General features: G+C 59.0%; 2 protein-coding genes and 1 long non-coding RNA gene across 3 annotated transcripts; 2 read left to right on the top strand and 1 right to left on the bottom strand.

The window, feature by feature from the left end:
- The first annotated feature begins 21 nt into the window (after nucleotides 1-21).
- On the top strand, nucleotides 22-2,679 carry LOC117642220 (E3 ubiquitin-protein ligase parkin-like). Its single transcript, XM_034380169.1, has 9 exons — nucleotides 22-367; nucleotides 521-692; nucleotides 780-973; nucleotides 1,048-1,196; nucleotides 1,291-1,489; nucleotides 1,564-1,701; nucleotides 1,789-1,914; nucleotides 1,995-2,079; nucleotides 2,157-2,679. Exons 1-9 carry the CDS (start codon nucleotides 119-121, stop codon nucleotides 2,264-2,266), a joined length of 1,422 nt encoding a protein of 473 aa, XP_034236060.1. The 5' UTR covers nucleotides 22-118; the 3' UTR covers nucleotides 2,267-2,679.
- On the bottom strand, nucleotides 2,663-8,342 carry LOC117642223 (nucleoredoxin-like). The gene is made up of 6 exons (XM_034380172.1): nucleotides 8,211-8,342; nucleotides 8,028-8,128; nucleotides 3,877-4,081; nucleotides 3,698-3,788; nucleotides 3,456-3,586; nucleotides 2,663-3,371 (listed from the first exon to the last, which is right to left on the bottom strand). The coding sequence occupies exons 3-6, from the start codon at nucleotides 4,045-4,047 to the stop codon at nucleotides 3,072-3,074; spliced, it is 693 nt and encodes a 230-aa protein (XP_034236063.1). The 5' UTR covers nucleotides 4,048-4,081; nucleotides 8,028-8,128; nucleotides 8,211-8,342; the 3' UTR covers nucleotides 2,663-3,071.
- Nucleotides 8,343-9,841: 1,499 nt separating this feature from the next.
- Nucleotides 9,842-10,450, top strand: LOC117642336. Its single transcript, XR_004587555.1, has 2 exons — nucleotides 9,842-9,960; nucleotides 10,117-10,450. It is a non-coding gene; the product is annotated as an uncharacterized LOC117642336 (long non-coding RNA).
- Nucleotides 10,451-12,608: the final 2,158 nt, after the last annotated feature.

The following is a 12,608-nucleotide window of genomic DNA, read 5'->3' as shown; positions in this document are numbered from 1 at the left end:
CCACGTTTGCTGGCCGATCTGGCCAACCAAACAGACCCAAGCAGAAGCGTTTAGCAGAAGAAACTCTTAGTCGGCAGGGCAGAAGTAAACGAAACGTGTGAATTTTCGTTCTTCAAAAATGATTGTTGATTTCATTAGACACTTGATTCAAGCAATCATGCAGTTAATATTTCCAGTAAAGATGAAAGTTTCATATGGGTTAAAAGTTTACATTAAATCAAGTACTGGGAACATGTTAGTCGAGCTAGACCCGAAATGGGATATTCGAAGTTTAAAGGAACGGGTAGCACCGAAGTTGGGCCTGGCTCCTGAGGACGTCAAAATTATCTTTGCTGGGAAAGAACTCATGGATTCAATCGTTATTGAGGTAAATTTCAAATTGGAATGATTTTTTAGTGTTGACCTTCATGAATTAAATGTGATTTTAGTTCCAAGTTCCTTTTATCCTGGGGCAGTTATTCACCTCATTATTGCATAAGATTGCTATGGCAGTGGTTAAAAAAATTGCATTTTTAAACAGGAATGTGACTTGGGCCAGCAGAGTATTCTACATGCAGTGAAAATACGCCATGTTGATAAAAGTCAATCTTCTGGAAATACCTCGGAGTCCCATGGATCAAGACCAATGAATGAAACCTTGATGGATTGGCAACTAACAGCGAAGGAGTGTAAGAATTTGACAACTGATGAAGGTCGGTTCATATAATATGCTATTACAAACATCAAAATAATTTTTCGAAAGGAATGAGTAATTTGTTTCAAAATGTGGTTTGTTTCAGAGCGTGAGCGCAGGAAGGCACATTTCTATGTGTACTGCCCCTCTCCATGCAAGGGAATGCAACAGGGAAAGCTAAGAGTTAGGTGTGACTCATGTCGGAGTGGTGCCTTCACTGTTGATCGTGATCCACAGTGCTGGGCTGATGTTCTGCAAAAGCATCGCATTACTGGGACGTGTGAAGATGAAGTCTGTCAGGTCAGGAAAATTCTAATTTAAATGGTTCTTGATGTAATTTAACTGTGGATGATGTTATTGATTCTTATTTGCAGGATTCTCACACAGATGGGCCTCAATTTGCAGAGTTCTTTATGAAGTGTGCAGAACATGCATCACAAGGTGAAGAGGACCAAGCTGTGCCTTTGTACTTAATCAAACCAAATGTGAGGGATATTCCCTGCCTTGCATGTACTGAAGTCAGGTATATTTAATCTAAAAAACTGTTCTTCCAGCATTTATCAGTTTGATTGACCTGATTCAGGTTATTTATTCTATGTACTAATTCTTATTTACAGTGATCCAGTTTTAGTGTTCCCTTGCAAAGAAGGGCATGTGACATGCTTGGATTGTTTTCGAACTTATTGTGTCTCACGCCTCAGAGATCGACAGTTTTGGTCGCATCCAGACTTAGGATATACTCTACCATGTCCTGCTGGCTGTCCTGATTCCTTGATTGAGGAAGTTCATCATTTTCATTTGCTCACCAACGAGCAGGTAAATTTTTATTTGAGGAAAATTTGCATTTTAATATTAAAAGAAATGATTATACCTTCTTTCTGAAACTTCAGCTTAGGATGTATCAGCAATTTGGAACCGAGGAATTTGTTCTTCAAGCAGGAGGTGTGCTTTGCCCACAGCCCGGCTGTGGCATGGGTATTTTAGCTCCTGAAGACTGCCGTCGAATCCAGTGTCAGAATGGCTGTGGGGTACATATTTATTTATGTTATTACCACAATTAATGTCTCTTGGCTCAACTGAATTTATAACATTTTTCGCTGTTAACTTTATTGCAGTTTGTTTTCTGCCGTCAATGCCTGCAAGGATTCCACCTTGGAGAGTGCTCTGAAACAGGGGAGGGACTCATGGACCGGAAAGAAGGAAGTTGCCAGTACAATGTGGATCCAGTTAATGCTAGTCAGGTCAGCACATGATTAATTTCATATCTGGGTATCTCACATTGCTCTGACGTAAGTTCACATTTGGTTTTGGTTTTATCCAGGCTCGTTGGGATGAGGCAAGCAAAGTTGCCATCCGCGTTACTACAAAGCCATGTCCTAAATGCCGTACTGCAACTGAGAGAGATGGTAAAAGCCCTTTCTTATATATCTTACCTTATTTTGTTAGTTGGAATTCACCAAACAATGGTCTCTTTTGAATTTAGGTGGATGCATGCATATGGTATGCACAAGACCCCAGTGTGGTTTCCATTGGTGCTGGGTCTGTCAAACAGAGTGGACCAGAGAATGTATGGGTAGTCATTGGTTTGGCTGAAGGGATTTTTTCTTCATTCGTCTGAGATATGTTTAGTTCCTGCTTTTGAAATTCAAACCAAGTGGCAATTCACAAAATTTGGCACTGCAGTATATGCTTTTAACGAATAAAGTGCTTGGCCTTATTTGGTTGCATACAGAAGTGGAACTAAATTAGTTAGGTACATAGTCGTAGTAATTAATCTTTAGAGTTTGTGATATTTTTTCCTTTGTAAAAGAGTATTTTGGTATATTTTAAATATTGTATTTTTCTTGGGGAGGAGTATTTGAATAATTTTGTACTGAAAGTATACATACAAATCCAAAGGGCCAAGATGTGATCTTAGCAACAAATTTGTTTGTGTTTCTTAGGGTAGCTTTGACAAAATGGTACCGAGTGTGATAATAAAAACCAGACTGATGCAATAATGTTAACTATTTTCTTTATTCCAACTATACATGCCTAATTATATACAGTGTCTACCAAGCAGACATTGTATTTCATAGGTAAAGCTCTGTTCAGCAGCAATACAAAATTCTTAAAATGAGAAAGAAAATTCACAAAACATCATAACAATGCGGAAGCGCTCCGCTCCTACAAGGTATAGGACAGGCTAAGTCTAGACGATGGCACACAACTCCTTCTTCATCTTCTTCATAGTATATTGCGCGGAAATTGCCTAGTATTTTGTCACTAAGATTAACAATTCTTTAAGATTAACAATTCTCGAAAAGGGCTCCACTGCGGTAGGCTTTTAGTAACATGATGAATTTTCTTTGTGGGAAGAACGCTCTGCGCCATTGAGGCACGTCCAGGAGATGCGTGCTTAGGCCTCGAGCTGCGGGGCGCCTTGCAAGTCCTGCAGGTCCTGCATGAGTGCGTGGTGCGGGGGCGGCGGCCTGGGCAGGTACACGCCAAGGGGCGCCGACGGCAGCTCGCCAGCGAGGAAGGCCTTCATGAAGGCCACGGCGCTGGCCGCGCAGATGGCGTCGTCACCGTCCTCCTCGTCGTCGTCCACCTCGTCCTCGAGCACGGACACGGCACCGCGCCACACGTCGACCGCCACGAGCAGAGGCACGGCGTCCTCCAGGACCAGCTGCTCTCGGAGACTGTCCGCCGCGTCGCCCTGCGGCATGACACAGTGTGTGACACAGTGACACAGGGACACAGAGAATGAATGAAACAAAGGAAATGAGGCGACTCGACTCACGTCCTGCGCCACGTAGAACTGCAGCCGGGGCTCCCGCAGCGCGGCCAGGGTGCTGGGGTGCTGCTCGGCGTACACGTCGGCGGCCTGCTTCAGGATGGCCATGGCCCACTCCACCTCGCCGGGGCCGCCCTCTGGAACGCGAAGCACAGCGTCACACGGAGTCACGTCCCGTAAAAGAAGACTGCCGTGGCTCTACGTCCCTCATAGGGGTGAGAGAGACAGAGCGACGGACGCGGACTCACCTACGAACAGGATGAGCGCGGGGTGGTCGTGGAGCCGGGCAGAGTGGCGCTCCGCGAACACGCTGACGGGCTCGGGCCGCCAGGGGAAGTCCTGCACAAACCACGAAGAGAGGTTGAGGGTGTGGAGGGTGCCCTCGGTGCCCCCGGGCAGTGGGGCGGCTTGTCCCGCACCGACTCACCTTGCCGTCGGGGTCGTCGTTGACCCGGGCGCGAGCGTCGTCCGTGATGAGGGCGCAGTCCTTGTCCGAGGCGTCCACCAGCACGAGGGTGGGGATGCCCTGCACGGCCAGCAGCGACGCCAGCTCCTGGCGACTCGCCTCGTCGCGCCACGCCACTGCCGGCCACGGCATGCTGCGGGCGTACTGCTCGAACGACTCCTCGCTCCTGCGGACCGCAAAGGAAAGCACGCTGCAGGTTACCCCGGGTTACCCTCGCCGTCGTCGACGCATTGCGACGCATCCCGGAGCACGGCGCAGCTCCCTGACTCCGCCGTTGACAGCCGTCTGATTCCGAAGGGTCTTTTCGTCGCTCTGTCTCTGTCGCACTCACAGGCCGTCCCGTGGGGGTGCGAGAGAGACAGCGGTGAGAGCAGGCCGTGCGGTACGGCAGTCGCATGCACGCCACCGCGACAGCGACTCCCGTTTCGTTTCCATTCGTCCGTGCGGCGTTTTCCCAGAACAGCCCTTGAGTGCAGGGCGTGCAGGGCGTGCAGGGCGCGCAGGCAGGGGCGGGGCCGCGGTCAGGCCGGGGGTGTGGAACGGCCTCCCCCTCCCTACTTTTATTCCCTTCCGCGGCCTGCCTGATAACAAGGGCCCTGGATGCAGTCCTCCAGTGGCACGCGAACCCTTTCCGTATTCTTGCCGAACCCTTTCCCAGCCCCCCCCCCCCCCCACCCTGGTGTGCATTATAAAAGCAACGCTTTCCGCGCGCTTTTCTCTCCGTCTCCGTACGCCCACCGGTCTCGAACACCTCCAAAACCCTTTCTCTGTTTTCAATAGGCGAGGCGGCGAGAACGCCATGGCCCGCCACGGCGACAAAGCAGTGCGGTGCCATTGGCGCCTTTTGAAAACATTCCCCCAGCCCCATTTTAGAAAGTGTATACATCTTTTGACCGAGAATTTCTCGTTTATTAGCGACCTTTTGAGAAGAAGACGCCCGCAGCAAAGCAGCAGAGCCACGAGGGACTGGAAAATTTCCTCACGAGGAAGGAGAGGCATTCATGGCTGTGGAGCGGAGCGTCGCCCGCGTCGCTCCGGCGGCGTCGCTTCGCGTTTGCCGCGTGAAAACTTTGGGCCGATCGGCGCGTCCTTGGAAGTTTCAGCGGGAAAAGGGCAGCAGAGTCGTCCCGCCGCGCATCGCTGTCCTCGCCCCGTCTCTCTCGCACTCATGGGGCCCAGCGCGCCCAGCGCCGCCGGTCGCGTCCGGGTGCGAGAGAGACAGAGCGCCTGCTGCTCCATCAGCGCCCGGCCGTCATCTTGGCCGTCATCTCCACTCTCGTCTTCGGCTCGTAAAGCCCGCTGGAAATAGAGGCGTGGCGTGCCGGGCCGGCCGCTGCCAGAACGCGGAGCAAAGCGGAGCGGGGCACGCAGCAGTGTCTCAGCTCATCAATGCACACCCGCGCGGAAGTACGAGGTTGGCGCTGCCGCCTGGAAGTGACGCAAAACGGCATGCAGAGTTCGGTTTCCGGTTCGGAACGGCCCCTTGCCGGTTGGGCTGGGCGGGCACTGCACTGGCGCGAGGCTCACGCTGCGCTAGCTCTATTGCGCCCCTACCTAAGCCGAAGGATCGTTTCGTCGCTGTCTCTGTCGCACTCATGGGACGTCATCGTGAGGTGCGAGAGAGACAGAGAGTCTTACGACCGCGCACCGCGCCCACCCAGTCCACCCCTCGACGCGGGCATGGCCGAGGGCATGGCCCAGCACGGACAGCACGTGCCGCTGCTTCGCGCTGCTGCGGTGGCCGGCCGGTCGGCCCGGGGCGGGGACCGGCGGGGACGGAACGGCGCGGGGTGCGAGATTGCTAGATTTGTCGTAAAACGCGAGGCCAGCCAGGGGCCGGGCCGCGAAGAGGGACTGGAGCCGGCAACGGAGACGCTGGACGCGAGGAAGAGGCTGTGCCGCACAGTGGGCCAGAAGCCGCTGGAGGCGGCCAAAACTCTAGACGCGTTTTGAGCTCCAGAGTCGCCAAATGGGACTCGAACCGAACGTGTGACCCCACCAATGGATTGCTCTCCGAACGAGGAATCCATTGGTGGGGTCACATGTTCGGTTCGAGGCCCATTTAGCGACTCTGGAGCTCAAAACGCGTCTAGAGTTTTGGCCGCCTCCAGCGGTCTTCTGGCCCACTGTGCGCTGTTCGGCATCAGGCACGCCTTCAGGAAGCGCGCGCCGCGGGGACGCGGACGCTGATAGCGGCCCGGGGCTGGGGTGGGGGGGGATTCACTTGGCTTGGCATATCAGGCGCCAATCTGACCGATGGGCCGTGGGCCGGCCGTCCCCGAGGCCGTCCCCGAGGCCGTCCCCGAGGCCGCCCCCGCGGTGCCGACGCCGCCCTGCCTCCGGGCGCCAGCAGCGTCGCCGCAGCGCCGGCAGCCCTTGGGGAGAAATGTGTCCCGTCGCTGGCGGGCAGGCGCGCGGGGATATGAAAAACTTTATAAGCAGCTCAACTCGTTCGCCGGGCGGCCCGTCGGCCCGTCCCTCTGCCCAGGCCGCTCGCCCTTCTTTTTGTAGGTTTTGCTTTGAGGGAATGAGCAACCGCCGCCCCAGTCCAGCAAACACTCATCCCCTCCAAAAAACAAAAACAAAACAACAAAACAAAACGACCTCGAAATAAAATTATGGAAATTCCGCCGACGTTATGAACCGCACAACTGAAAACAGGCTCCGGCGCGCCCCACACCGCAAGTCCGCGCGTCCTGGCGCGGCCCCCACCCCTCTCGTCTTGTTAGCCGTGTTCAGCCCTTTTCGCTCTCGCCCCCTTTTACGCTGACGTTTCGTCGCTCGACCCAACGACGCGAGCAAGAGCGCCGTTGAAGCGGTTGTGTCCATGTACCACTCCCCCCTCCCCCTCCCCGCCCGACCTCGTTACGCCGCCGTGCCTGGGACCCCCGCCGCGCCGGCGGAGGGCGACATCCCCCCCCCTCCTCCACCTGACGACCATCAGTCGCCGGTGGCCAGGAATGCCGAAATAATCCAAAGTTCCGAACTAATGAGTAAATTTCTCGCGAAGAGGCGACCGGGACTCCAGGCCAGTGACGCGGCACTTCGGCGGAGGGGGTTGAACCCCGTCCCGTCGGACTCGGGAAGGGTATATCGCGCGGCGGATTAAAAGGGTCCTGAGGGAGTGGGGGACCCTCGGGGACCCTCCTCGCGGAGATAGTGACAGGCTAGGGCCCGGCCAGGCCCCACCTCTTCCCTGTCGAGCCGAAAACAAACAAAACGAAATCAGCCAGAGGGAGGGGTGGGGTGGGGAGAAGCCGGTAAACAAACCCATCCCACATCATACACTGCGAGGCACTGCACTGCTAGGCCGCGGCTAGGCCGGGCCGGCCTGGGGTTGGCCGGCAGGGCGGCAGGGGGACACCGGACCGAGCCGGACCTGTGGGGCCCACTGTTATGACTCTGCAAAGTTGAGACTGAGCCGCGATGGAGACGGAGGAACGCCGTGCCCGCCCCTCTGCGCGCCTTACGAGCCCCGGGTAGGCAAGCCCGCAACGCAGCCGTGCGCGACGGGACGGGGCTTCGTGCCAGACGGGGGCTCCGAGGCTCCGAGGCTCCGACCGCGCGAATCTGCATACTCGTCTGCGAGTGGATTCCGAACCCTCCCGCGGCCCACCTCCGCGTCCCGGCCCGGCCCGGCCCCGCCAGAGCGACAGAGACGGAGACTGTGTCGCACCCTCCCTCCGCCGCACCCGAGGGGGACGGCGACCGAACGGGCACCGAACGGGACCCAGAGGCCCCGGGCACAGATTTGGGCCTCGACTCGGGCCTGAACTGAATCATGCAGCCGGCCGCCGAACTGTCGCTGTCGCTTCGGCCGGCCCGGCCCGGCCCGGCCGTCAGGGGACGCCGCGCCGTGCCGTGCCCAGGCTGTGCCGCCCTCCCCATTGTTGCGCGGAGCATTAGGAACCCCGGCACGCCCAGCACGTCTCGGCGGAACGAGGGGGGGAGGGGGTTGGTGCGAATCCCTGGCTGGTCAGCCATCCGCCGCGCACCGCCACGCCTCGCCGCAGCAGTCACCCGGCGCAGCCCTCGCGACTCCACGACGACGCGACGACGCGCAAACTAAGAAAGTCAAGTCAGCGGTCGCGGGGGAAGCCTCGGCCACTTACCTGTCGGAGCTGACGAAGATGATCTCGAAGTTGAGGCCCCGCTCCCGGACCGCGTTGTAGGTGTTGACGAGCTGCGGCGTGAACGCCTTGCAGGGTGGGCACTGCAACAGTCGCGCGGGCGTCAGGGAGGTCGACAGGGAAGTGGGCAGGGAACTCGGCAAAGGAAAGGGAGAGCAAACTCACCCAGTGTGCCGAGAAGTACACGCCGACGACGAGGCCCTTGGCGCCCTTGGCGTCACGCCGCAGGTCGTCCAGCGTGAGGTCCTTGACGAGGTCCTCGGCGTGGCGCTGCAGCTTGGCGGCGGCCAGCACCTGGCCGAGGGGCCGCGCGGGCCAGGGGAAGGCCAGGCCGCGGGGGTCGGCGAGGAGACGCTCACGGCCGCAGCGCGTCACCAGGCGGCCCGTGCGCCCGTCCAGCAGCAGCAGCCGCGACACCGCCACGTCGGCCTGCACGCGGTAGCGCCCGCACACGCGCCGCTGCAACAGGCAAAGTCCGTGGTTCGAATCCCAGCGTCGGCGGCCTTTTTCGTGCCGGGAGAGCGATTCTAGTGCTCCTTCGCCGCTCTCTCTCCCTCGCACCAGCGCGGCACGCCCCGTGAGTGCGAGAAAGACAAGCGTGATGCCGCTTGTTCAGGGACGACGCGGCGCCACGCGGCGGAATACGACCCAATTAGGCCGGGATGGACGCAATGGGGAGGCGGGCGAGGCAACGGCCAATCTGGCCGATGGGGCCGAGCCGATTCGGACGGGCATTGGAGGCCCGCCCCGCCCCGGCCCGCCCCGCCCCGCCCCGCCCTGCGCCAGCACGCCAGGGGGCTGGGGCTGTTGCCTCGAGTCACGGCCCAAATCGACCCCCTGAACGCCCTGAACCTGAACGGCGGACGTGTGCTGATGGCCCGGCAAGGGGCAAAGGGGGCACGCCTTGGCCGTGCCTTGGAGGACAAGAAGAAGAGGAAGAAGAGCGCCCACCGCGAGCACGGCGTCGTGTCGGCGTCGAGTCCCCCAGCAGCTGCAGCCGGAGCCACGGCGCGGCGCTGCCTGGAAACTCATCAGCTGCGCCGCGCTGCCGCGCTGGCTGGAGACGGGTGGGGCCTCCCTGACGCAGAGGGGGGATTGCATTAAGCGCGAGCGCGAACCGAAATTTGGTTTGGCTTGGCTTTAGTGCGCGTGTCGAAGGCGGATTGATGGTCCTAGGGACGAGGCGGGGCGGGGCGGGGCGGGGGGGGCGGGCGGGGTGGTGGCGCAGGTGTGGCGAGGCCCGTAGGACCCATCTGGGGCTAACAGGGACGAACGCCCCTCCGGCAGCAACTTCAACACAAACAACAACAACAACAACAACAACTGAAGCAGCAAACCTGCGCATAAGGGATCACGGCTGAGTAAAATAAAATTTAGTACGTAGGGATCGCGTGCTTTGGGACCGTGGGGGTGAAAATCAAAATTATACTGCAGCAGCAGCAGCAGAGGGGCTGGATTTATTTCCAACGACTCGGAAGGAAGTTTCGGAGAGTAAAAATCAAGGTGCCGAGGAGAAATGGTTGCTGCTGCTCCGAGCTTCATCGGGGAACCTCAATCTCGCGTCACTGAGGGGCCTGTCGTTGGTGCAGAGCGGTCTGGATGAGTCATCCGTGACGTCATCGGAGGGGCTCAATGTTTCGGCACTGCGGGACGTTAGTCATCAGAGCACGTGCGAGTGCACGAGCCCTCAGCAAGCGTCACCCACGAAGACGACATATCGATAGCAAGGAAAACACCTGAAGTGTGTGTGTGGTGTGTGTGTGTGTGTGTGTGATAGCGCTTTCGGCGCAGTACAGTACGACGTTATCATGCATCATAACAGCGAGCGGCAGGTGACCGATCTATACTTGGCAGAAGCGTGCGAGCCTCCACCGACGCATCATCTTCATCGCCGCTCGCAGAGTCACAGGACCAGGTTTTGGTTGGCCAAAAACCAGGGGCCTTCGAATTTTAAACCCGACAAGGTCGCAAATAAAGGACCTGGGGTGGATGGGGGCCTTTTTTTTTATTCCCGATGGGGTCCGCGCCGGCGTCCCGATCCTAAGAGCTCATGGACCGCTTTTCTTTACAGTGTACCCCATCAGGATGAATCCCCCGCCCCCAGTGGTGACGGTGGTCGTTCGCCCGGACGGCCCGGACTGCTGCCCACCGGTCACCTCTCACTCGCACCACTACCCGCCGCCACCGATGCCTCCTCACTCGCACTGCCCTGGGCACTGCCCCAACGTGGTCGTGACCGACGAGCGCCACGAGAGGCGCAGAAGGCGCTCCAAGGTCCTGCGGCTGTTGAGGCTCTCCTTCGGCGGGCACCACGGACTAAGGCGACACTAGCGACACTCCACCTCGCGATTCATTTGTGTTTTTTGTGCGCGAACGGTTATCCCGGAATAAACATTGCCTGGTACCTTCCTTGTTTTATGAAAAAATGTCCTCGTAAAACTCGCGTCGTGTCCCCATTATGCTCGCGACTATGCTCGACTGTGGCGTGCCCCGCCAGTCGCCCGCTGGCGCTACGGCCGCTCTGCTGGCCCTCCCCCCCCTTTTTGGACGAGATGAAATATCGCGAGTCGCGCCGCTGCAGTTACATTATGGAAGCTGTTTCGGAACGCGGGGCCATAGCGGCGCAGCAGCGGCTGGACGGCCGGAGCGAGTCTCTTATTCACAGAGATGGGGCTGGAGCGGGGCGGCCCGGCCCCTGGGAGCCCCCGGGGAGGAGCGACTGGCGGAATGAAGCTGGGAACTGGGAATCCAGGTGGCCGTGTCTCATCCGGAACTGGAAACGCGAATCCAGGCGGCCCCTATTTTCGCGGAGTCGCTCTCCTCCAGTAGAACGCTCAGAAAATTATTTAAATCAATCCTAATTAAACGCGAATTTTTCACGAGATGATTTTACCCGCCGCTCGACATAACCGAGATTCGACTAATCGATTGTCTGCTGTGCGTGCCGGCCGGCCGGCCTGGTGGATTGGGGGAAGGCAGTGAGAGCGTTGCACTCCACAGCCGGCACCGGCCCCGCCCCGCTCTGCCCGTGGAGTACGACAATATGGCGGGGCGGTGGCGTGGCGGGTGCCGGCCGACCTGCAGGCAACTTGTTTGGCCGCGGTCCAGCTCCACGAGTACCTCGTCGACGAGGGGCGTGCCACGCCACGAGCACGGCCTCAAGGGGCGCGGCGGGGCGGCGCGGGGCGGCGGCCCTCTGGAAACTCCGGCCTGGCCCCCAGCTGCACCCACCCCGCGCCACGCCGCGCCGGTCTCAAGTTTGGCGAGAGTGGGGGGAGAGGGGTGCAGGACAAGTTTGGGCCGAATTATCAGCTTTTGCTCTCTGCCCCTTCCTCCTCCCCTCCGCCCTCGCCCTCATCCACATGAGTGGGCCCCGGGCCCGCCGCGCCCCGCCGCGCCCCACCACGCCCAGCCCCAAGTGACTTCGCTCCCCCGGCCACTCCCTCTTTAATGATCCTGATGCACTTGCTGCATGCCTACACGTACACATTCACACGCGCGCGCACACACGGACAAAACAGGGCGTCAGCACGACAACAGCAACAAACGCCCGAAGACCAAACAAACAATCAGGGCCGGCTGATCCCGCAGCCCGCCCAGTCAAGCACAGTGGTCTGGCGCGCAGCGCGCCTGCGACGTCGGCGATCCCATCCCGCCGCACAGGTAAGCGCCGCGGTTGCCACCCCGTCGCTCTGAGAGCCATCCATTGGCGGGGTCACACGTCCGGTTCGAGTCCTGCTTGGCGACTCTGGAGCTCAAAACGCGTCTAGAGTTTTGGCCGCCTCCACCGGTCTTGTGGCCCACTGTGCGGGGACGCCCCGTGCGTGCGAGAGGGACAGAGCGAAGAAAGCTCCCGTTCGGAGTCAGGGCAGGGCGAGCGACCCTTCATTGCGAGGAGGAGAAGGACGTCCCGAGCACGCTGCGCCCGGCGCGGCCCCTCAACCCCCTCAACCCCCTCGGCGCCAACTTCACCCCCTGCTCGCCGTCAGGTCGCTGACTCTCCCCTCCCCCGGCCCCTTTGCCTTTGCCGGGTCGGAAAGGAACGAGGCAATTAGGGGACTCACTCGCCCTTTCATTTCCACTCATTGAATTGCAATAAGGGCCGCGTAATTTCTCATCCCTGGACGGGCCGCGCAGCCCGGCGCAGCCGCGCCCGAAGTTACGCACGCCCGGACCGCCACTGGGAAATGGCGGCGCGAGGGAGGCGGCCGGAGGGGTCCGGGAAAAGTTGCAACGACCGCAACGGTAAGGAGGAAACAATGCGGCGTTCACCCTCCAAGGTTGCCGGTGTTGCTTTCCGCCGCCCGCCGCCGGCTCTCAAGAGAAGACGTTGGCTATCTTTCGTGAGATGTGGCTTATGGCCGGGCGCGTGGACCGGCGTGGACGCCCCGTGCGGGTAGGCACGCCCCCTTAAGGACTGCCTGTTGCCTACCCGTCGCGGACATCCCCGCCGCCCGCCGACCTCCCTGCCCGCGTCCCTGCCCGGAAAGCTCACGGAAATGACGAAGGACGAAGGACGTCCGCCTACCTGGCGAAGAGCGCCCCCGTTCGTTTCTTGCTCGC

Source organism: Thrips palmi, unplaced genomic scaffold (genome assembly GCF_012932325.1).
Source record: "Thrips palmi isolate BJ-2018 unplaced genomic scaffold, TpBJ-2018v1 HiC_scaffold_16, whole genome shotgun sequence".
Classification (NCBI taxonomy): domain Eukaryota; kingdom Metazoa; phylum Arthropoda; class Insecta; order Thysanoptera; family Thripidae; genus Thrips; species Thrips palmi.
Note: the sequence above shows the minus strand (reverse complement) of the source record. Positions and strands in the feature narration are given on the sequence as shown.

Coding starts and splice junctions, on each gene's coding strand:
- LOC117642220 (XM_034380169.1), top strand. CDS start 119: ATGATTGTTGATTTCATTAGACACTTGATTCAAGCAATCATGCAGTTA. Junction 368..520: donor TGGATTCAATCGTTATTGAG/GTAAATTTCAAA, acceptor ATTTTTAAACAG/GAATGTGACTTGGGCCAGCA. Junction 1,490..1,563: donor ATTTGCTCACCAACGAGCAG/GTAAATTTTTAT, acceptor CTGAAACTTCAG/CTTAGGATGTATCAGCAATT.
- LOC117642223 (XM_034380172.1), bottom strand. CDS start 4,047: ATGCCGTGGCCGGCAGTGGCGTGGCGCGACGAGGCGAGTCGCCAGGAG. Junction 3,789..3,876: donor ACGACGACCCCGACGGCAAG/GTGAGTCGGTGC, acceptor TGGTTTGTGCAG/GACTTCCCCTGGCGGCCCGA. Junction 3,372..3,455: donor AGTTCTACGTGGCGCAGGAC/GTGAGTCGAGTC, acceptor GTCATGCCGCAG/GGCGACGCGGCGGACAGTCT.